General features: G+C 37.2%; 1 protein-coding gene across 2 annotated transcripts in view; it reads left to right on the forward strand.

Moving 5' to 3' along the window:
* The window catches only part of WWC2 (WW and C2 domain containing 2), a 95,432-nt gene that overhangs the window by 20,151 nt on the left and 51,260 nt on the right, over positions 1 to 24,021 (forward strand). For both annotated transcript variants that reach the window (XM_085058737.1, XM_085058738.1), the window contains exon 2: positions 14,739 to 14,848. In XM_085058737.1, the coding sequence (XP_084914863.1) occupies positions 14,739 to 14,848 (110 nt within the window). The remainder of the gene's footprint in view (positions 1 to 14,738; positions 14,849 to 24,021) is intronic.

Below are 24,021 nucleotides of genomic sequence, written 5' to 3' on the forward strand. Positions count from 1 at the left end.
CCTGGGTGATGTTCACTTCTTGACTGTGTTGATTGTTCCCACCCAGCATGGTGTCATGTGCAAGTCTGATGCCTTTTCATCAATACAGATGTTAAACAGGACAGATCCTTCCAATAGTCCTCTTTTTATTGGCTTCCAGGTAGAATACAACCTGTTGACCACTAGTCTGAAGGAAGTCAAACCTGATTTGTAGGCTGCTGTTACAAAACTAGAAGAGATGAAGAGAATTGGGACCACATTTTTAATCAAAAGTGGAGACTAGCTGTGACTTCTTTCTTACAACTCAAGGTGGAACTCAAACTTGGTAGTCTTTTGACTAAGTTAGCTTTCCGTTGTTAGTAAAATTCAATTTAGACCATATATTATTTGTCAGAAATAGGATTAATGTAAGTCTAAGAAATGTCAACTTGAAGACATACTTCTAAAAAAAAACCCTTTGTGACTATAATTCAACACAAGCAAAAAAAAAAAAAAAGTTAGGCAAGACTCCAGTGATTCATTATAAAAATGTTCAATAAATAAATGGTTATTAAATAAGAATGCACTAAAGGACTTCAAGGATATTTTTGCTTCTGAGTTGCAATGCTTACAATGTTGTCTGTAGTAAGACAGTTTTAAGAATACTTTCTAATAAGGTCCAGTTTGAAGTACATGCACTAGACCAGAGTACTTTTCTTCTTTTTCTTTTATTTTTTCCTCCTTGGAAACATTCTCTTGACTTTCATCTTTGTATATTAACTCTTAGGTTTTGTGTATTGTGTGTTCCTCTCTGTTGCCAAAGAATAACACTGCTATTTCAGTAGCTGTCTGGAAAAGTATCACCTGTTTTGGTTGGTTGGTTGGTTGTCTTTTTAATCCTTAATGTAAAGGTCACCAGATTCTATGTGGCCAGAATAATTTTTTAAAAATTTATTTTAAGATAAGGTACTGTATCTGACAGTGTTTGTCTTTTGGAATTCAAATTTATAGTTATAACAGCCTTGGAAAACAAAGAAGTGGCAGATTTAATTCATCCTTCTGCATGCACTAGAAGATGAGTGAATTTAGATTAGGAAATCGATTAGGAAAATGGCTGTATTTGGAATATCCTATTTACTGTCACTGTGAATCTGTTCTTTGTCAATTTTGTCAGATCTGTTTATGAAAGCAATTAGGATTTTGACCTCAACAAAATGCAGTGGCAGTGAGGTCCAACTATGATTGTGCATAGTGCAGAACTTTGTTTTGAGCCTGCTCTTCTGTCCTTTCTTCATGTGTTTCTTGTGTCATGAGAAGCAGAGTAAATGCTGCCTGTTCCTTTCATGTGTTTGGTATTTCCTCTCGGTAAGCAGCAGGATGATATTAACCTGTTCAATTATGTTACATTCTATACATTGATTGGCATTGCCCACTTTACTCTGTATCTTGGTCTGTAGTTTTACATTCAACAGGTTGTAGTTGTGCAGAATACAAGGGCTATCAGAGCTGAATGCAGGTAATCACGCCACAGTTTTATATAAAGTGTCTGGTGACGTTTTCTCGTATGTTTTATGTTAGTTTCCTCATAACTTGCAAGTAAGCTGTTTGGCATTTTGGCTTCTGCTAAATGTTGAGCTGATTCAAAGAGCCGTCCATGAGTTGAATGACTTCTTCAGTGGTGTTGGCAAAAATTATTGATTTTTTTTTTTAGTCCCATACAGTGGTACAAAATCTCCTCAGAGATTTTTGTGAAAAACCTACTTCCTTTTTTAATTTTGAGTTCTAAGTGTTATCTTAAACAATTGAATTTGGAAATGTGCAGAATAGCCTCACTGTGGTATTTTCATCTTTCCCCTTCTCACATATGCTTTTACCTTGAAAGGACTCATAAAACATGGCTGTTACCTACTCATAAGTGTATTTTGAATATTGTTTTGATGCTTGTATGCTTATTTGAAGAAATGGTAATTTACTCTGGGCTATTAGCAACTGCAAGTAGGCACGAGGTTTTAATATGTACAATATTCTCTGAAGTTGTTTTTTAACCTGGTTTGGAATACTCTTTTTAAGTCGGTGATGCAAATAAACTGCTAATAAACCTGAAGGGAGTGCATTTTTATGTTTGGGAAAGGTAGGCAGCCCTATTCAAGTCTAGTAAGTAGAGCATTAGCTCATCTGGAAGCTTCAAGTTCCCTTTTAAAGTGTCTCTGAGAATTCCTCAGCAATCTTTGCAAATTACTGCCTTGGAAGTATTTTCCCTGCTCTGAACAATTTTGTGCCAACCACACTTGGTAAAGAGGGCTGTGTGACAAGCAGTTATATGCTGGGGGTAGAGAAAAGGCTTATAAGGGCTCAGGGAAAGGGAACCAGAAAGGATAGCTGACCTGAAAGGGGTTTAGTCAGTTTGATATGACAAGCAGAAGCTGATTTATTTTTCTTCCTTCCAATAGAAGGCCATGTGTCAATAAACTGTGTATGTGCTGTATTCCTCCTAGGAACTGCTAGAAAATTTGCGGTCTCCATTGCAGGTTTTGGGGTGGTTTTTTTCAGGCAGTTTCTGGGAGTGGGTGTGTGGGAAGGAAGTCGCAGCAAACTTAGGCGTTTCCTGTTGGATAATTGTTACACATTTCCCATTCCTCAAACCTTGCTGCTGCTGGGAATAAATTTGATCTAAAACTTGAAGTAAATTAATACTGTGAATAAAGAAATGTAAAAACAGTAGAGATGCTGAAGGAACTCCACATTGATTTTGTTTAATATAACACTATTTTCTGGATATCTTGGAATATACAAAGAAAGGCAGTTTAATAAATGCATTAAAAAACTAGAATCTTTCATATTAAAGTTATTAGTGGGGTGGATTACATTATAGGTCAGAATATATATCTGAAATCTTCTTATAATAATAATTTTACAGTACTGTAATCTTAGAGTACTGTGACACTTCATTTATCTTGCACTTTGAAGTTCAACGTTAGCTTGTATGAAGCAAACATTTGCTACAGCTCTTACTCGTTAGTTCAGTTTTGTGCATTTTTACTAATATATGCTGGCCCCTGACTTCCATCACTCTGCTCTCAAGAAGGAATTTTCTGGAGTCTCTCATCTGTGAAAACAGCTGAAATTATTTGAGGGATCTTTCTGAACCATTTGCACCAAGGGTTGGCAGACTTCCTAATGATTTCTTACTTACATTAAAATACAAATATATTGTCCTTTTTCTCTTCAGTATTATGCTGCTTGCAGTTTTATAAAATTAGTGCTGTGTTTATTAATTCTCCATGTAAAAAATTGTTAAAACATCTTTAAAGATTTCTCCTGCAGCATCTGGAAACAGTTTACCAGAGACCAGAGATTCGCCAAGTGATTGTGTGCCATTAGAGCTCTGATCTAGCTCAGTCTTTTTGCAACAGGAGCTGCATTGTATTACAAAACACAAAATGTTTAATTAAGTATGCACTGAAAATTGTTACAGGTGATTGGAAGAGAAGCTGGAATCAAGACATGAAGAACTCAGTATTGAGAATAACAGTTATAGTGGGCAGCTATCTCCTGTTGGGTGCAGTTTTTATGTCTGTAACCAAATTGCAGAGACACTGGACATTTAACTCAAGTTCCCTCTTCCCTGTTTCTGAAATGATTGGTATACTTGGCTGAAGTGCTTCACAGAGCTGGAGTCGAATGTTTGTGAGGTTATCTAAGATGTTCAGATGCATAGTACTTTTTGAAAGTGCTTGTCACAGATTTAAGTTTCCTGCTACTGAAATTGGTAACACTCCTGCTGACTTCAGTGGGAGCAGAGTTAGGCAAGGAGAGCCTTTAAATATAATCTCTGTAAATTCAAAGGTTCCTTACAATGCAAGTGTTTGTTTGCAGGAGAAGTGGAGTTTACAGAACAAAATTTTCAAAATCATTTTCTGTAGCTGATGAGTTGAGTAGTTCGGGTGGTTTGGACTAGAGCGTGTATGAAATTACAGAAAGGAGGAAGGGGAAAAGTTAGAGATTGGGAAGATCTTTTTATGTTGATGTTACATTTGATAATTTTCTGGTTTTTGAATGTGTTTTTTCTTTGAAATCCATTTATCTTTCTCATATTTAATTATCGTAATACAGAAATGCCCTAAATTTAACCCTAACAATATGCTATAAAGCCTGCTTTTGATACCTTATACCTGACAGCCAAGCTGATAAATCATTGAAATTAACAGAATGTTTTAATCCTTTATAATAATTGTATCTGTTTTGATTAATTCCTAATAAAATATTCCAGTCTGTAGACATTTTCTGCCTGTAGCTTGTTGTATCATACTTCTATCAAACAGTAAGCTGTTGGGTACAGATGTTGCTCCTGTTTGCATGTGGAAATTACTGCAGAGTTTGTGCCACTTTTTGAATTTCACAAGCCAATGCTTGACTGGATTTGTAGTGGTTTGTTTGTTTTTGGTTTGGTGCTTTTTTTCCCCTTTATTTACCTTGAGTATTCCTAAAAGTACATCTTCCTAATGTAGGAGAGTATTTGCTATTAAATATATAAAATGAAGAGCAGAGTGGTACAAGATAAGTAAAGGAAAACATTTTGAAGTCAAGTTTGCATGCAGAGATTGTAGCATTGGGAAGACTTAAAACTACTGGAAGAATAGCATGGTGTTTATGGAATTAAATTAACACTTGCAGCTAAGTTTCTTAACAGTGCTGTTAATTGATGACAACGTTTTCCTTCTACCAGCAGTCATGTATATATAAATAACCTTATAGCAACACTACACATAATAGCCTTTTCATAATATCACTGCATTTGAGCTTTCCAGGGGAAGGCGCAAAGGTCGTATCATTGGTTTATGGCTGTGGAATTATCCCTGTGCTAGGGTATGGTTATCAGACATTCCTCACATTCCAGGTGTCTAATATTATAGTGCTTACATGCCAGTGCAGGACCAACTGCTGCGTCAAAGAAAAACGCTGGAGAAAACATCCACGGCATTACCCATTTCCACTTCTCGGTGGCCCCCTTCCCCCCAGCCTTTCAAAATGTCATCTTTGCATTGAACTTGGCAGTGTTAAACAGATAAATGAATTACAAACATTGATTTGGTTGGGGGTTTTGCCCTACAAAAACAAATAGCTAGTATGTTGAGCTGGAAAATATTGGTTCTCCTTTTCACTTTCTTTTAGTACCTTCAATGATGAAGTGATGTGGCAAAATGTATAGCTGTGTTCAGCGTGGGGTTTTTTCTTCACTGATGGCAATTGTTAAGTGGAAAGCCAAAACAGTTTATCATCATCAAAAGGAAAAGGAAACAAAAAACCAAGCCAGCAGGCAGTTTGACCTGGTCCTGCAACCAGTGGGTGTGGGTCCCTTCCTTCCCAAATGCTTTCTTCCCCTTCTGGGTCTCAGCTATTCAGTTCATGTGCCTTTTCACAGAAGCACCTGTGAGGGGACAGAGTGAGCTGACATTGAGCTAATGCCACCGCTTTGTAACTGGGAGGAGGCAGTTCTGCTCGGCTTCCTTGCTGCTAGCACATTTTTATGGCAGTCATTAACATGCACATAGCATCTCATGGCGAGCTGGGAGGCAGCACACTCCCTCTGCACTCACCTCCCTGTCTGCTGCCTGCTGGACTGAAAGTGTAACTTGTGTGTTCTTTGCTTGCTTCCTTTTGGGTGTGCATATGAGAAGGACGTCAGTTGCCCATTTTGAGTGTTTTGGTTTTTTTTTTTCCGGTGGAGGAAGCCGGCGAGATCTTTGGATGACCTGAAGATTTTCATCCTTAGCTTTTCTGTGTTGCATAAGCTTAGGGAGTTTGGAGATGTGTAGAACTTTTGAGCATTGAGAACAAGTCTTTTGAAATAAATAAATAAAAAGGGCATTAATTTTTGTTAATATATTGCAAGCACCAAATTTCTGATATTTTTACATTACACTTGCAAAACTGCTAAATGAATAGGAAGGTGTTTTTCCTGTATGTGTTCTGCCATGTAAGATTTTTTTTAAAATTGTTCTAGTTTCATTCCCAATTATCGAATCAAAACCTGCTTTCTTGTACTTTGAATGTATGTCCTTTATTTCTCTAAAGGGATAGCATTCATTCTGTAGGGATTTTGTTATTCAGCTATTTTTGCAATTGGGTTTTACTTTTGAATACTTGTGCTGCTGTTAAAATAAGCAGACTCAAACACTGCACTTTTAAGTATATTTTTGTTTCAAATAACTTGTTGCTCTCTACATACAATACAATTTTTATAGTAAAAATTCATGGCTGTATTAGCTTAAAATGGTTATGTTTGTAATAGATATTGGAAACTAAGACCTTTTGCCAAGATTTCTGGGTTTTTCTATATTGTACAAGTTCAGTAAGTTATACATAAATATAGTGAAGTTAAGATTTTCTGTTCTAATGATGTTGTAGTAAGGTTTGCTGGTTTGTTTTCATACTTTCCCTGGCAATTTAATGTTTAACTAAATCAAGAAGAACTGGAAAACATTTGAGGGATGGAGTAGAATTTGCTACTGTAGTTAGTGCTTGTCCCCAAACCCCATCACTGGTGAGGTGCCAACTTGTTATTTCTAAGCAGGACTTGCTAAATGTGTTGAACCGTTTGTGCTGTGCTGCAGTGTAGGAGACTCTGAGTTGGTCTGCAGGAAGGCAGCAATCAGAACTGATGATGGGCTGATGTTGCCACTTCACATGGCAGTAGTAGTGCAGCTGTCTCTCTGGAAGGCTGACTGGAAACTGAGACACAGTTCAGCACTTTTCAGCAAGGCGTTTCAAAAACACCTTGAGTACTTTGCCTAAATTACAGAGAAGAAACCACTTATTCAGTACTCTAAAAAGTTTTTAAAAAACCCCAAATCGTATGAGGACAGACAAAGCTTAGATTTTCTATTCTATTTGATCTTTGTGTGCTTTCTGAACATAATATTGTGTTTACCTGGATTGCTGGCTAGCTAGATGAGAGTCTTTTAATGGAAAGTGAGTTTTTCAAAGTCTTGGATATTCTCTGAAACATCATTTAATGTGGTCTAGTCCTATCTACCTGAATCTACAGCTCACTTGTAAATGGGAGTTTTAGTAACCCACTGTCAGTATGAGTTCAGTACTGGAAATAAAGTTTTTGAGCTTGTTAAATAGTTTCAAGCACCTGTTATCCCGGTAGTGCATACCCAAATAATGTCCCTCCATTCTGTGTTGCTGTGAGGCAGAGCAATTATGTATGTCTCTTAGTGTAATTCTCCATCTCTGTAGGTTTTTCTTTACTAAGGAAGCTGCAAAACCAAGAAATATATTTCTTTATAGCCTCATGTCTGTCATAAGTATTCAATGACTTTAAAGAACCACAGGATGGAAATTGCAAGCTATCAAAAATGGTGTATACTGGTATGCTTTTTTGAAAACTAGAGTCAGTGCTAATTTCGAGTTTCCATTCTTATCTAAATGTGAGTGTTTTACTTATCTTTGTATTACCAGGAGCAAAATCATCTGAAATCTGGAAAACAAGTGAAAATTCATTAAACGTATCCAGGAAATACTTGCGCTGGAGCTAATAAATCTTTGTCTCCTGAAAGTGTATAACTCTGCTGTGAGTTAGGTCTCTGCAATTAGTTTTTGGGTATCCAGTGGTACAAAAATGTGAAAGTGCAGTACTATTGACTGCTATGTATCCATGCTAGCCAGGAGTGTGGCTGCAATCATTTGACTATTAACCTATGCTGTTGTGTGCATGTGTGTGTAATATGAAGCAAAAACGTTAGTGGTGCACATGCTAGTGGCTATAGGCATACATTTAATGCTATTAAGAAGCTTAATTTAATGTTATTGGGGATGTTTCACCATTAGTGAATGGGTTACATTTAGTTTGAGCTATTAGTAATTCTGTTTTAGCATAGGAAAGGTAACATGCATGTTTGCTGTCCTTTGAGCATAAACATTTGTTGACATTTGGTTGCACACATCCTGTGAACAAGGTAAACATGCATGACCCTACCACATTTGTTTATTTTACACCACTATTTCAAGCAGGGATTCTGACCATACTTGTTTGAGCTGTTCTGCTGTGGTACTGATGTCCACTTAATTACTCTTTCAAAATAATACCTGTAATAAAGTGGCAGTATATCTTAATAATACCCTTATTAAAAGAGAGTGTACCTAAACAATTCCAAGTTTGTACATAATGTCTTGGCCTGATATATGAATGGGAGGCACTACTATGTTAAGAACATGGTGTTTAGCAGCAGAAATCCTGCCAACAGACTCATGAATGAGCTTTCTCAAGAGAGAGATTTTGTGTGGGATTTGCTAGTTCATAATTTACAGAATTGAATGAACAAAGAATATGGTAAGAGGGTGTTATGTGGGCCAATTCCACCCCTTTCTACAGGTAAACAGGCTGGTAAACTTTTTAAAGTTAGGAAAATAACATGAAAATAACTAATACAGAGTAAATGCATTTTGTTACAGCTTCAGCCACTGTAATTTGTAGAAGAGAAAATTGTATTCCCTGTGCAGTATAATTTTTGTGCTGTTAGTGATCTCAGCCATAGGGAGCAGCAATGCCTGTCTTTAACTCTGACCTGCAACATGGAGCAACAGTTGGGTCTTTTGCCATTCTGTGTGTACACTCTGCTGCCTGCTGTAGAATTCATCCCACTTAAATTTAGTTACCCCTGCACATGCTAAGGATTCTTGCATTCAGAATCCTGTACTTATTAGGGAAAGAGGGGAGCCTTCAGGTTTGCAATAAATTTGCTGAATCTGCTTCTGTAGGGAACCTGAAGGAGTAATTTACGTTAGGTAACTGACTTATTGAAGTTAATGAGATTAATTGCACCCCTGAGTTTTATGTAAGAAATTCATCTTGAGTGCCTAAAGTGAGTAAAATCCATATTTGTAAGGATATTTAGTATGGGATTAGAATACATGTTTATACACCCTTCAAAGTAAAAATGCCTATAGCATTCGAAAGTTGGGTAAGAACTGAATTGATTTTGAGATCCAACTGGAGCACTAATTTTAGGAGGTTTGGTGAAGGATTTAGAACATTTTTCTTTTTCTGTTTATAAAGTCCTTTCATTGATGAGTTGATTTAAATTTTTACATTTGCTTGTCTCAATATTTGGATCAAAATAAGAATTAAATACTTCCAGTCATCAGTTTGCAAAATAAAAAATTAGTTGATGCTGATTTTGTTACTATTCTGTGTAACTGTTAACTGAAAGTGCTTGAAGTAAACTTCTTGTTACTGATGTGTTGTGGGTAAACCATCTGTACACCCTTCTGTAATGGTGTATGGATTGCAGATAAATGTGCATGTAGTTCTTCCATCACCAGATTTCTTCTCTGACATTTTAATAGCTGCTCACTCCTGCACGTCTGAATAGCAACTTATGTTTTGTCTTCTTATTTGCTAGAGTTTGGAGAAGTAGTATAGTTTTCAGAAAAATTTTTGTCTAGAGAAAATGCTAGCAAGTACTGCATTGTAAGAGAAAATAATTAATGTGTAATATACATCATTATATATGAGAAATGAATGGATGTGGAAATTAATCTGTACATTTCATATAAGTGCCACACAAGATCTTGCTACTCAGCAAAGCACGAGTTCATTTTGGGTGTTTGGAGAAAGTTCTCAAATGCATATTGAAGTTGCTATAGAAGTTGAGCATTGACTGTAGCTATAATTGAGTTCCAAACTACAAATCTTGACTGTAGGTCAAGTACCACACAGCAAAGGAGGTATTCTTGGAAGTAATTTTGAAAGACATGAAGGTGAACCTGTTCATAATTCTCAGGTATTTGTGTACCTCTTACAAACCAGTATGTTCTTCCTTTCTAACTGAGGAAAAGTAATTTCAGGTTTTTGTGGCGCAGGGTTATTTTTGGTCTCTGTGTCTCTTTCCCCACATTCACCCCCCCCCTTTTCTGACATCTGCCTACTGTAACCTTTCTCCCCCACACATGTTATAAATCACAGTAAATCACTGATGCAATTTGATGCAAATTGTTCTATATATGCAAATCGTATCAATGGCTGTACTCACACAGTCCTTTGGAGTGTGGATGAAATGGGGTTTAGGAAGTATGCTAATGAGATTGGTGATGCTGCTGTCAGCTGAGTATGAGAGAGTTTGAAGACCAAAGTCCAGAGCTTTCTATTGATAGAGTCCTAATCATAACATGGATAACTTATGGTTCAGTGTTACAGTTTATTTAATCCTGAATGGATTTTGGAGAAAAAAGGAGTCAGAGAAGGCAATCAGCAGAATGCAGCATTTGTCTTGCATAGACAGTGTGTTCAAAGTAGTGTGTATATGTGCTTCTCTGTGGGTATACATATACGTGTGCATACCCTTTTTTAAGAATGTGCCTCTTGATACTCTCAGATCACAGAAGTGTGAAATATCACGGGCTGTCTGTATCTTGACAGAAAGATAGTTTTGCTGGTATATGTAATTTCTCATCTTTTGTGGACCCTGATCTTGGAAAGAAGCTTGTCTTCTATGTATTTCTGTGATCTGGGGACCTCAAAACGTGGTTTACATTAAACAAGAAAGTTGTTCAAATGAAACAGTATTTCTGCACTGACAATCAATCAGTCTGTAGTTACTATTTTAAAATATCTAGGTTCTATTTTACAATATCTTCAGCCTTATTTTTTTAGGGCATGGCGCTGGTAACACCAAGGGTTGTGGGTTCCATCTGCATGTAGGCCATTCGCTTAAAAACTGGATCCATGATCCTTGTTGGGTTCCTTCCAACTCAGAATCTGCTGTGGTTCTGTGATTCATTATTAACTGTAGATGCATATACAGGCTTATTCCTACAGGTATGGCTGTCGATGCAAAAACAACTGTTATTGATAACATATATGTCATTGCAGAATTTACATTTTAGGAGCCTAGTCAGCTAACTGTATTTTGAAAACTTTAAAGAAAAATATGGATTTGATACGATAATAACGACTTTTCCATTTGTAAACTGTATTTGTCTCCTCAGTCTCCCAGAGCATCTGTGAAGTGATTGACATAATAATACATTGTTTACATAATGGAATTACAGAATACTTCCTGATTTTCCTTAAAATAGCCACTTGTTATCCACACCTGCCTCTTGTTGACTAAGGTTAAAAAAGAGGTGCCTCTAGGTGGGAATACTTGAGCTTAATGATACACATTAAAAAAATCCAAGGCTTTTGTTAACTAATTGAACTTCATTGGATACTAAATGTCGTCTTTAAAGTCACCCTTTTTAGAGTATTGGCATTCTTTAAAGAACACGGAAATATATGGCTACAAACTGAAACAGTATTATGAACTACCTGAAAATACCAGTGCCCAAGAGACGCAGCACTTAATCCTCTATTATGGTGCAATAAACTTCATTTTCTTGGTTCATTGTTAATGAATGTAATGACAGTTCATCTATCATAGGTGGCTATGTCACAGATAATGATCTTCACACAGACAGGACTTCTTCGGTCCTTGTTCCTAGATATTATTTTCTGTCCAATTACATTTTGTAACTCTCTGCTTTCCACTTTTGTCTTGCAGATTTTCTCTTGCTTCATGTTGTGTTAATCTCATCCATTTGTCATACATATTTTGAAAGTAAATAGTGGTTATGTTGAGGCAGTTCTGAGGGCCATAAGCAATCAGGTATTACCTTGTACTGATTGCCATTTAAGTGTAAATGATGCATTAGGCTCAAAAATTTTGTACTATTAAAAGACTCTGGAACAAAAAAAAGGAGTCATGGGAATGTTACCCTCTTAAGTAATTATGATCTTACTATGTACAAACCTTCTTGTATTTTAAAAATCTACTCTGAAACAGTCCTGATATAGTTCAGGTCTTATGGATGAGATATCCAAGCAGGGTCCAGCAGAACAGGATTCATAAAACAATTTGTCCAGTACTGGCTGTGTTTTTGGACCTCTGTCTCCCTCTTCTTCTCATTTTCTTTAAGGTTCAGTGTGGGTCACTCAAGTACTTTTCCACAGTTTTTTAGTGTCTCTTTAATTTATGGAGTGTCTGGGGTGAGAGAATGGCTGTTATTCTTTCCCATGGTGTCTGGTTTCAGACAGGTGATAACACCTGGACAGAACATTTGCATGACCAGAGTTGACTGCAGTCTAACCTAGAGAATGTGCTGTTTACAGTAAGAAGTGTAGAGTGCAGATGAAAAGTCAGGATAGTACTGAGCTTATATCCTTCCTGTAGAGGTGATCTAAAAATCACATTATGACCAGTGCTCTCTCTGGTGTGTAACTTTGGTAGAAGTATTGAGTTTTTATTAGAGACCACCTGGCTGTGTTTATATGAGTTTATGAGTTCATGTTATGATTCTTATGTTGCTTTATGGCATTTTAGACATGGCATTTCAAATACTTTTTCTACTTGAACTACATAAATTGAGAGTTAATATTACAATGTTAAGGCTAAGGATGACACAGAACTTTTATTTTTATTCGGTTTAAGATGTCACAAATTTGATTACAAGTGTAGATGTTCATGAAACAGGACTTTCTTCACAGGAAGGTGCGCCCTTGTAGTTGGCACGTCTTGCATGCATGACTGACCAGACTCACCAAAGCACTGTTGCTTTTACATGATTGATGCTTCCTCTGAGCAGTAGTGGCCTGGGAACTCTTTGACATGGATGCCTTGTGTTCAGTCTGCTGCATGCTGCCTGCCTGAAACTGTACTAGTGTTTATCCTGGATTTAAAAGGCTTCTCCTGCTTTCCTAAAAGCCATCCCTTTCTCTCTAGCAATTGCTGTTTACAACAAAACAGTAATCTTGGAAGTGATGCTGCTAATTCTAAGTAGGCAGCATTTGGGCAGGTGTGTTTGGTGTGGCAGTGCTGGGCAGCTGCAGCCTGTGGCCAGCTGTCGGCCTGCTGAGCTGCACAGCTGGGTCCTGGCCATGGCAGCACCACTTCTGCTGCCCAGAGGAGGAGCAGGGAGGCAGGTCAGAGCTGGGATTTCTGGGCAGTCCTTGGAGCAGCCCCAGTCAGAGCTGTGCCAGTGTCTGGACTTCAAAACGCAGGTCAGCGCTGTGAGAGGATACAACAGGTAGGCTTGGCTTCCTACAGACTTCTTCTGTCCCTGGAAATTACTGATGAGTTGACAGCCTACTTGTGCTGCTTATAATCCATGTTTTTGTATCCTAGTGATCCAAATGTAATTCCACGTTGGTAATTTCACCTGTATTTTTCTAAGAGTTTTCAGTGTGTTTAGTTGTTTTACATAGGAGTTTATAAGTGGCAATAAATAAGCAAATTCATCTTGCAAATTTTTTCAGAACTTCAAATGAAGTGTTAGTAACTTTCATAGAATTATGGTGTAAACTTTGGAGAAATATGAGGAAGTGGATTCATGCTTGCAATTTAAAAAACATAAATTGAAAAAGAATCAGTATTCAAAACGTTTTGAATCTTAAGAGCTTGGTTCTTTGTGGTTTCTGCAACCCTAGTTTGGAGGAATTCTGTCCTACTTAAAGAATTGGTAGATCGTATGCCTTGATGATTATAATAATAAAGATAATGGTGGGGCAATGATTTCTAAATCAAATTTGTGCTCAAATTTCTGTTGTTTCAGATGCATAAAGAATTCAATATTTTTGTAACGTACTTTTTATCTGATGTTTTGTACACAAAATCCAATTCAGTTCATGAAAGGTAAATGTACTATTCTTTTCTCTTTCTATTCTCACAAAAGTGACAATAAACCTGTTTCTTTTGGTCAGGAACTAATAATACAAAAAAGCATGTATGAATTAGCTTTTTATTTGTATGGAATTTTAATGGTGAGATGAAAAAACAGTCTTAGGTGATAAAACTTAGTCAGCAGTGAGCAAAAGGGCACTACTTGTGTGTCCCACAAACTGCTCTTCGTCATCTTATTCTGCGGATTTTTTTCAAAAACTCTTGATATGTACTTAATCTTATTGTCACTATGGCGACAAGAAAACCTTAAATCTCATGTTCCTCCTATTAAATATATCAGTATGTTAAAGATGGCAATTATCTGTGGATTTATCAACAGGAAACTCAATACTAATTTCTTATTTTAAAAAAGGACAAAAGATGATCACGTAAAGCTTTGCTCAACTTCAGTTGGAAAAGAGCCCATGTATTATTTTTATCAATATAGTTTTTCTACCAAATAGATGCCCAATTATTAAAGTGAAAAACTTTAATAGTCTGTCTTCCTAAAAAAGAACCATGTGAACATCTAAGGCTCATTAAATGTTACTTGCAAAATGTCTACTCTGTGCACATTGCTGCTTGTTTTATTCAAGTGCATGGATTGATAAGTGCTGCTAACTGCATCTTAGGTGGCTGCATTCTCTCTTCTGACTTTCCTGTCTGTGGTCATTAGAAACAGTGATCTTGAAATTTTGTGCTCTCTTTACTGACTCAAGGTTGAAGGGTCCAGTTTTCCTGGGGGCAAATAGGAATATAGATAATTTTTTTTTGAAGCTGTTGGTTGTTGTTTAATTTTGAACTGTCAAATGTGAAGAATGTTGCAGTGAATTTCTCACTTGAGTTCCTGTACTGAAAAATGTTTGCAATAGTATGTTCTTGGAGTTAATAAATTCAGATAGATGGAACTGGGGAAAAACAGTCAAGAGCCTAAACTTTAAGAGGGAGAAAACAACTTGCTCTCCTTTTTCCCTGCTCTGTTTCTTTAGCTTCTGTCATAATAGAAATGAGTATGAATAACAAACATACATATGGAAGAGAGAAAAGCTATATCATTGAATTGTTTCCTCATTGTAGGTTAACAAAGCCCTTGTCATTTGCGGATTGTGTTGGGGATGAATTGCCATGGGGATGGGAAGCTGCATATGACCCTCAGGTCGGTGTATACTACATTGATCACATAAACCGTAAGTAATTTTTGGTTTGCCATATTGATTATAAAAGACAATGTGTCTTGATTAGACTCAGAATTCTTGATTAGAATCAAAATGCTGGGGAAAATTTGCCCTTTGGTATAATGTTATTTGCTTTAAAAGGCTTACAAGAAAATCTGCTGGTACAAAATGGCTACATCTGTTTCTATGTATATTTTTAATTGCACAGTAATTATGTCTAAACCATATAAAACCAGGATAATTTGAAATACAATGCCATTTAGACCTACTGAAATGAATATATTCCTGAAAGCATTTCTATTTTCTTTTTATGCATTTATGACTCCATACTGATATGTTTTTCTGTTTTCTCAGAAATAGCCTTTAACAGCACAATAGCAAAGATTCTATTTGAGATCAACACCTGCCTCTAGGTACCTGCAGCTGTGCTAGCAGTGCTATATACTTTCTTAAAAATTAGAAGGTACCTACAGATATTTCAGATGCTGAAAGTTAGCAGAGACGTAAGGCCAGTAAATATGGCATGGACAGTAAGAGTCCAGTGGCCTTCTGAATAGCATCTCAAATGTCTGGGCAAGTGAATCCACCCTGCCTTGTCTAAGCCACTTTTGCAGTCAACAGCTCTCTAGTCTGTGCAGTCAGTGTAATGTAAAGTGTGGTGTAGCTGACTGGTTGGGTGTCTGCTTTGCAGATGAGATGATTTAACCTCCTTTGGTTGCATTGGAATACCACTCTAATAACTAGAATGGGTTATTAGATATCAGCTGTGCTTGTTGAGCACCTGCAGATAGAAATCTAATATTGAACTGAATCCCACCCAAAACCCTCACTTGGGCTCTTATAGCCTTGCTTTGCAATGAGAATCCTCTGATCTTACATACAGACATTCATGAAATTTTAAAAATACAAGCATCCTTGGCTGAATTCAAAAGGTAAAGAAAGTAAAAGGTTTTCTTCTGAATCTAAATGCTATTATCAGCTTAAACTTGTCCCTAACTTTTGCTTTGGCCAAAATTACAGAAAATAAACCTGTAAAATTTTGAGAGGCCCGTTGCATTTCTGGGTGTTTTTAGAGTGCTTTCAGAACAGTGCTCTGATAATTGTGCTCTTTTTCTTTCATGAATGTTCAAAATATTTAATCAGTTCTAAAAACCTCTTGTAGCTTTGTTGCCTTTTTTGGGGAAGAATTGAAATACTTTCTTTAGTCTTAAATTCTGTATCTGTGCATTGAAGGTGAATTCCTGAATATTAGGAGTTATTAATGGGTTGAAATTTTGTTTCACATACATGTAAGATGTTGGGGCTCTGATGACATTGTCATGGGATTCTCTTGAAAATTGTAAATATACTGCAAACAGTAATGCTTGCATTTAATAGAGAAGAGCTGTGTATATCCCTCTATACACATGCGTTCTGTGGCTGGGACAAATGTGATTAGCTGGATTTCTCTATGTTATGTTAATGCATTATGATGGATGACAAAATAGTGTGCCTTGGACTTTGGTATACTTGCTTAAAGGTAGTTTCCATCCCTTGTTTGTTCAGTAGTGCATTTGATTCCTCTTACATTACTATATGTATTCCTTTGTAGCAATTCCAGTGAAGCTTATTTTGTAAGGTGGTTTATTTCAGTTTTGTACACTGTACTTTGCCCAGTGTTTTGGTGAGAGTACTTTTCAGTTTGTGGTGATAAACTGCCTGAGAATCTTACAAGTAGGTAATTTGTTTGGTGTGCCAGATATGGAGATTATAACTTCTACTTCATCTGACTAGGGTGCATGCAATGACTGGATGCTATTGAAATCTCTGGTGTGGAGGTCACTTGAAATTAACAGAGAAAAGCCTTTCTAGAAAACAGTTTTTGTGTCTGCTCAGAGATTTATTACTTTTGTAATAAGCCAGATGTGTTGAGTATGCTTTTTGTGGCTACATTAGAACAAGGAAGACTCTTTTACTCTTTTGAAAGTAGTTTTGTTAATTCTCTCTGCTACTGGATAAAGAAGCCAAATGAGGGAGGAAAACTGTACCTACTGCTAGGAGGAAGACCAAATAGATGCCTGAAAAACAGGTTAGATAAAGTAGAATTTCAGGACTCATAAATAACAGCTTGAGACATAGCACCTTGGGAAGAAATCTGCTCCCATGTGTTGGTAGGGAGAGGTGACTAACGATGTTTCATGTTCACTGCCTTCTGGCTGGATTTATTTCAGCAAAATGTTTGAAGGAAAGCCCATTGATTCTCTCCTTTTGCATCCCATAATTAATTATTCTTTTCTTAACAGCTTCTCTATTATCTGTTCTTTTTCTCATTTGTTTTTCTGATGCTGTTCCTACTGTGTGCCTCTCTACATAGCTACATTTGATCAAACTGTGAAGTTTCAGGTTGTCCACAGGACTTGGACCAATTTTACTACAAAGGCTCCAATCATATTACATTTCTCAAACCAGCCCAATGAGCTATGAGGAGCAGGCTAGATGTTAGTACAATAGGCTGTAAGTTCAGAAGGTCTTAATCATGGTTGTTCCCTCATTTTCTGTAAAAAATTGAGGCTGAAAATGTCAAGGATGGAGTTTCCGTTAATGGTCAGATAGGTACTTACTGCAGTGGATATCCAGTAATTTAGAGAAAACAGTATTAGGCTGCACCTTGCAAAGTTCTAAAAATTCTACTAAATTTCTATAAAATTAGTTTTTTTCAAAAATTATATAAATCAATATACATACTATTTTTTTCAAAATATTTTCTCCATCTGTGTAATTATTTGTCTTGGTCCTTTACCTTCCCTTCTCTTACACAAACCTGAGAAAATCCTACTCTTTTCTTTTGCAGAGGGTTAAGAGTTGTCTGTGAGCAGTCTGCAAATGTAGAGCAATTGCTCAGATTCTTTTGGTGGCAACATGTTTAAGGATAATTCAGTTTTATTATCTCACATTTTCTGTATTTTCTATACTTTTTTTTTTTCACCCCCAAATTCAGTTTGGGTTTTTCAATAGCCTTAGAGCTTTCTTGTGATCCTTTTGGATGATGTAACCCGCTTTGAGAAGCACTGACTGAGGTCATTACTTTATGAATATAAGACTTCCCAATTAGGAGTTTTAATTTGATGCTTTCAGCTTCAAGGGAGACCAGATTACAGGCCATCTGGCAAAGCAGAACATGCATATGATGTGGGTAGCTAATACTGTAAGAACTTAAATGCTTACCCTGTGCTTCAGTAGCACCCTTTGTTAGAGGATGACTGAGGGGATATTATTTGGTGGGCAGGACCTCAGGAGTTTGTTTTGTGCAGAGTGCTTATTACTGTGGTTTGGGAGAGTCCAAAGATTTTATATCTTATGCTGTTGACTCTTAGAATCATTATTGCATACATGTTCTCATATATTCATCTATTTCAGCTAATTTGCTAACATTTACTAATTTTGCTAAACAACATGGTTTGGAACTCAAGTACTAAAAATAACACATAACTATCACTCCACTTTATTTCATGTATTTACAAGCAAAGTCATCACTTTCAAATTTTGTCAAATTCTTCTGTAAGGTTTTCCAATCAAGCATTAAGTGTATGAGATGCAGACACTTATGTTCTTAGAGCTTGGACATGCAAACACCTTTAAGGTGATATTTGAAAGAATTGGTCCTGCTCTGTTGCTGTCCCTGCAATGTTTTTGCTTATACTGCCATGAACATTTGCATAGCCAGACAGTGAATCAGATCAGGGAGCTGATTCAGGTTGAAAGTAATCAGATGTGGGTGGAGGAAAAAAAAAAAAAAAGGTGTTATTTGTTCTCCTTTCCACACCTCTGTTTATGCAAGCAAGAAAGGGAAGGTGACCTGGGGATATGAATGAACAGTCAGGTGGAAGAGATGGAAGACATTTTCATAGTAGCAGTGGTTAAAGGCATTTTGAAATTACACCCTTGAATTTTCATCTGTTCCGTGCCCTGTGCAGGCTTGCCAGGAAGCAGTTTTGACTCAGAAGCTGTGATTTCCAGGTGCACTTCTTGGGTGGTGGTGGCAGCTGAAGTAACAGTCACTGCTTGCTCTGGTTCCTGTCTCCACATTGTGTCAGTGTGAGCATATGCAGTAAACATGGACAGCAGGGAAGTGCTCTCCTTCCTGAGGTGTGAGTTGGTTTGTACCTCCTCTCCCTTCGCCCAGATACACAGGTTTTCTGAGCTGGATCAATCTATGATATGTGTTTAGATGAACAGCTATGGAGGTAATGGCAGAAAGGGAAACGTCTTCTAGTTTGACATGCATAGTTTAAGGGAATCCCAGACTGCCTTGCCTTCAGCACCCTATCTGTTCCTAAATAATTTAGTCTCTTTCCTTTCAATTCTTACCTTCCCAGATAAGTCACGGGAATAACAAGGCAAGTGGGTTTTTTTCTTCATTGCATTGATCTAGTTCACCTAGAAAACATGTACTCTACTGTTAGCAATGTTTAGTGGCAAAGGTAACAGAATGGAAATAAATGACAGTGTTTAAAAGGTAATGATAGGATGGAATAGTTTGTCCTAGCCCAGTACAGATTATCACATCACTTTCTTTTTGCCATGCTGTACTTTGTATTCAATATGATGATTCTTCTCCCTGCATTCCACCGAGCACTTTTCTTCAAAATGGCATTGGACAACTGCCTTCTCTGCTTCTGCAGCTCTTCCCTACTTAGTTTCAATTGTCCCTTTTGCAAGCGTGAATGTATCTTTCCCAGAAACATCTATCACAATTTCATCCACAAAGAAAAGGAAAATTGAGTCAGTGATGCTAAAAAAACCAACAACTTTTTAACTACAGGAGTTCTATTTCTTGTTGTAATCTTGAAGGCCTTCATGATATTTCATGCTTGTGCAACTGGTTTATCTAACACAGGGACTTTTGTGGATAGACTGCTCCAGCCTGGCAGTCTAGTACATCTGCATCTCTGAAAGTGGGTCAGATTGATTTTCAGAAAAGGAAGAATCTGAAAATCCCACCACGAGACTGCAATTACTAATAGCCTGAGGGAGTCAAATGGTGTATCATCACAAATGTGCCCTGTTTGTTCCCATGACCTACCACCACCTTCTAAGCAAGTGGTGGCATGCAATCAGTTGTGAAGACTCTTTACTGTCAGCAAACACACATGGCAGAAACTCAAGTGCAATATGTCTCACCTTGAATCTTTTTTGTAGGTATGTTCTCTGCATTCTGGCTGTAGGAGGAGATTAGAGTAATCTGGTGCATGCTGGCTACAGAAGGAGGGCTCAAGGAATGAGGGCTCTGGATTAAAGATCATTTTACCTGCTGGCACTTATTTAAAGATCATACTTGCATCTTTTTTTAATGTCTTTTTTCTGCTAGCCTTAGCAGTACCTACTTGCTTGATAATGTGGAATGAAATCCTCAGAGTTTCTAATGTTTTTGACTGTGAAATATATAAGCATATGCTGCCCCATATCTACAGGAAACTAATAGTAAAACTCTTTGAATTCATCTTTCTTGGAAATCTGCTCATGCTTGGACAGGATAGCTGGAAAAAGTTCTCATTTTCTCTCATTGCTCAAATTCAAGCGCAGAATTATTTTATGGAAAAGTGAAGAAGGTGTCTGGAAGAGAGGGGTCATTTTTTGTGTGAAAGTTTGGCAGGAAACAAACTGTAGAGAGGTCAGTCTTGAACATACGCTAAATAACCTAATTTTCATCAATGTCTCTCTTTAAAACCCATATTCCATTTAATTATTTGCTAGAATGTGATTTTCTTTGAGTATCCAGCAATGTGTTAGATCATTTTTAATATGTCATCTTTTTGGCTTGCATGGTCTTACTGAAACTGCTGTCTCTGTAATGTGCAATTCTTTATTTTTATGTACCTACTGAACAAAAATGTCAGTGTGAAATGAAGCAATATTTACTTGTGAAACCTTCCACAAATTTTTGAGTACAAATTGCTTGTATTGTTGTTTGAGTTTGAATTGCAAATATTTTAAAAAGCAGGCTGAAAAAAGGAATAAGGGAAAAAAAAGCCATGGGGAAAGCATTTGCTATGCAAACAATAAAAGTACATTCCTTAAGCCAGTCTAGTAACACTTGGTTATTCTCCCTGAAACTAGTGCTAATGCATTTGCTCCTTTGCTAAACATTAAGACTTGCATCCCAGTTGCCTGCAGTATTTGTTATGCCAGTTGAAGTACAATGAAGTAATATTTGCACTTTCTTTTCCTAAGTGTGTCTTTGATTGAAGGCAGAAGTACTGACGAATTGAAAACCAGGTTGTTTATCAAGTAATGTGGGATAGACTTGTAGAATAAACATATCCACAGTGATTACGTAATGTTGATAAAATTGCTTTCATCACCCACCACTTAGCTAACTCGTACCATCCTGTGGTAGTCGGCATCCAACAACATTTTTCCTCTTCTGATATTACTTGTCAAAGGGTTGTTGTTGGTTTTGTTTGTTCCATCTTGAGGCATTTTTGTGCAGGTTACCATTGAAGTCTTGATTCTCCTTTGCTGCATCTGGCCCTAGCTTGCCTACAGCCCTTTCTTTACCAGGAGTTTGCCCTCAGCATGCAGAAGGCTGCTTTCCAGGTATCCCCTCCTTCTCAAACCACCTCCATGGAATGTGTAATGTTGAGGAGTGTGGGTTTGAGGTGAAATGGTAGACATCATCACTGGCAAAAAAGAGAGCTATTACACGGCTCTGGCTGTGGCATGCAACTCTCCCTTGTCCTCCTTCCCACAGACCATAGGTCACTGGTCATCATTTTTGCCAGGTCAGCTGGTTTCCCTTGGGATAACCTCTCTTCTGAGATGGTGATTCTGCAACACTTACAAACTGAAATAATATGGGCATCTGTTTAAATGAGCATTTTCTCTTCAGAATGAAAAATATGGCATGATTTTGTCTACTCTTGCTGTGTATGTGTCCTCCACAAGTAGCAATCTAACATACCTGGTTTGTTTTTTTTAGTGGGACCTCTTGAGAGTATTTGTTCTCTAGCTGTGTTGCCTGAATGCAACTGTCTGACTGAATACCATTTACATGTGGGTTGTTCTAGAGTCAGTAGACGCTATTATTTTGTTTGGCATGGAGAGATGTTGGAAAACTATTGCTTCCACATATTGTTAATCCTGTAGTAAAATGTCCCATTCTCTTATGTCTAGCAGTGGGATGTTAGGGAGCCGTTCCCTTCCCAGTGGGATTTTCTAGTGGGATTTTAATTTCATGTATTTTAGGGAAATAAGATCTACTGCTGATAAAGTAATAGTTTCCTTCTGTTCAAGTAGACTGAAAAATTTGGCAGAGCTTCGTGATAGTAGACAGGAACATACCATATGGAAATACATTGTTTAAAAAAAATTGGCATGCCTGACTATCACCTGTATCCCACATATAATATATATATATCCTATGAATAATTACACGGACATGCATAACACTGCTGCCCTTGAAGCATGTTCCAGCCAAAAGAACAGACAAAACTTCCAAGGCATAAAGTCAGTCCTGACATTTTGATTTTGAATTACTGTTCTGGCCAGATTTTTTTTTTTTTTGCCGAGTTCAAGTGCATCAAACTTGGCTGGCAGTGAGCCAGGAAGAGTGCATTTCATGAACAGCAGTATGATTAAAGCCAGCACAGCTTCCTCTTCTATGTTACGGGGCTGTGATCATTTCAGTGACAGGAATGTCCTTGGGTGGAGTGTGCCATCCTGCCATTTGTGCGGTTCCGCTGGGTGAGACCACAGAATTTCCCCCCAGTATGGGTAGTCACTCAGATCTTTAAAAAGAGGAGGAAATAAATTGCTTGCTTTATTGGGTTTTTTTAACAAATTTATTAACTATGCACTTGCAGTAATTTGTTCCAAGTTAAATTAATTGGTTTTAAATTAAGTTACCTTAATAGAAGTGAGTAATTTTGCTTTGCAAGTACCTTTGCTTACACAATGCAAAACCGAAGTCAAATTAGGAATAAGTAACCTGAATATTACATGCACTACCACCCTCCTCATTCTGTTACTATGGATCATTATTTTTACATGGTGATTGGACAGAGGAAGTTGATATATACAATTTTTTTTTAAATCTAAGTGGTGGTCTTCATAGAGCCTGATGTACAACTCTTAGTTGTTTAAAGAACCATTTGAAGTAGATTCCTTTAGTTCATACCTAAGTTTATGCAGAAAATGTTGGAGAGACCCTGCCAAGGGGAGATGATTTGTTCATTCTCCACTGTTGATGATTCAAGTCCAGTTTGCATTTTCTAGAACAGATGCAACTCTACAGCTCTGTCTAGTGCTCACTACCAGTGCTTACTCCTCAGCTGAGGAGCAGAAATAACCTCTCCCCATCTGTCTAGCTTGCAGTCTGCTGCATGATTCATATCTGCTGCAGACAAGGTTATAAGGCATCCTGTTGCAGTCACCAGTGGGAACATTTATCTGCCTTAAAAAAGAAATGAGATCTCCCTACTTGATTTTACATTAGTTGTCGAATAATAAGGGGAGGAAAAAGTTTTGATGTTCTTTGTGGTTTAAGTCTCACATTGGTTTAAGCATGAAAGGCTTCACAACTCATTTTCAAGTGTTCAGGAATGTTTTCCCACAATTACTTCCATGTAACTATCGCAATAATATTCTTGTGTGTACAAGTCTGACCTTAACAGCAGGTGCTTGAAACATTCTTGTCCAAGGAAAAAATCCTTATCATTCTGAGGCTTTACTCTGAGAAGTATAAATATTTGTTTTTGAAAGAACGCTGCTTTAAAAAAAAAAAAAATTGGCTCTTAGAAGGTATATGTGCGCAAATGAATTTACTTTTCAGGGCTACATTTCAAAATGTAGTGCTACGGTACCAGAAATATCTGGTCTTTGGGTTTTTTCCTCTGTGGGGTAAACCTACTGATGAAAATTGAGATAACTGAAAAGTATAGATGAACAAACATATGGTGCTGCTACACAAGCACATGTTTTTAGAAATATGTGTACACATATATATATATATATGAACAACTTGCCAGACAAGTGATAGGCTTTTTTTGGTTTTTTAATTCATAATATTTAAGAAGAGTACAGAGTAAAAGTCTTCAGTCTTCTCTGTTTGGTAGAAGTTGAGTAACAATTCTAGGATAGTCATTCCACACTGCTTTGCTTTTTCCATGGTGATGTACTTTCGCAACTGAGCATTTCTTCCAGAATAA

Source organism: Lichenostomus cassidix, chromosome 4, assembly GCF_008360975.1.
Source record: "Lichenostomus cassidix isolate B80296 chromosome 4, HeHo_3.0, whole genome shotgun sequence".
Lineage (NCBI taxonomy): Eukaryota > Metazoa > Chordata > Aves > Passeriformes > Meliphagidae > Lichenostomus > Lichenostomus cassidix.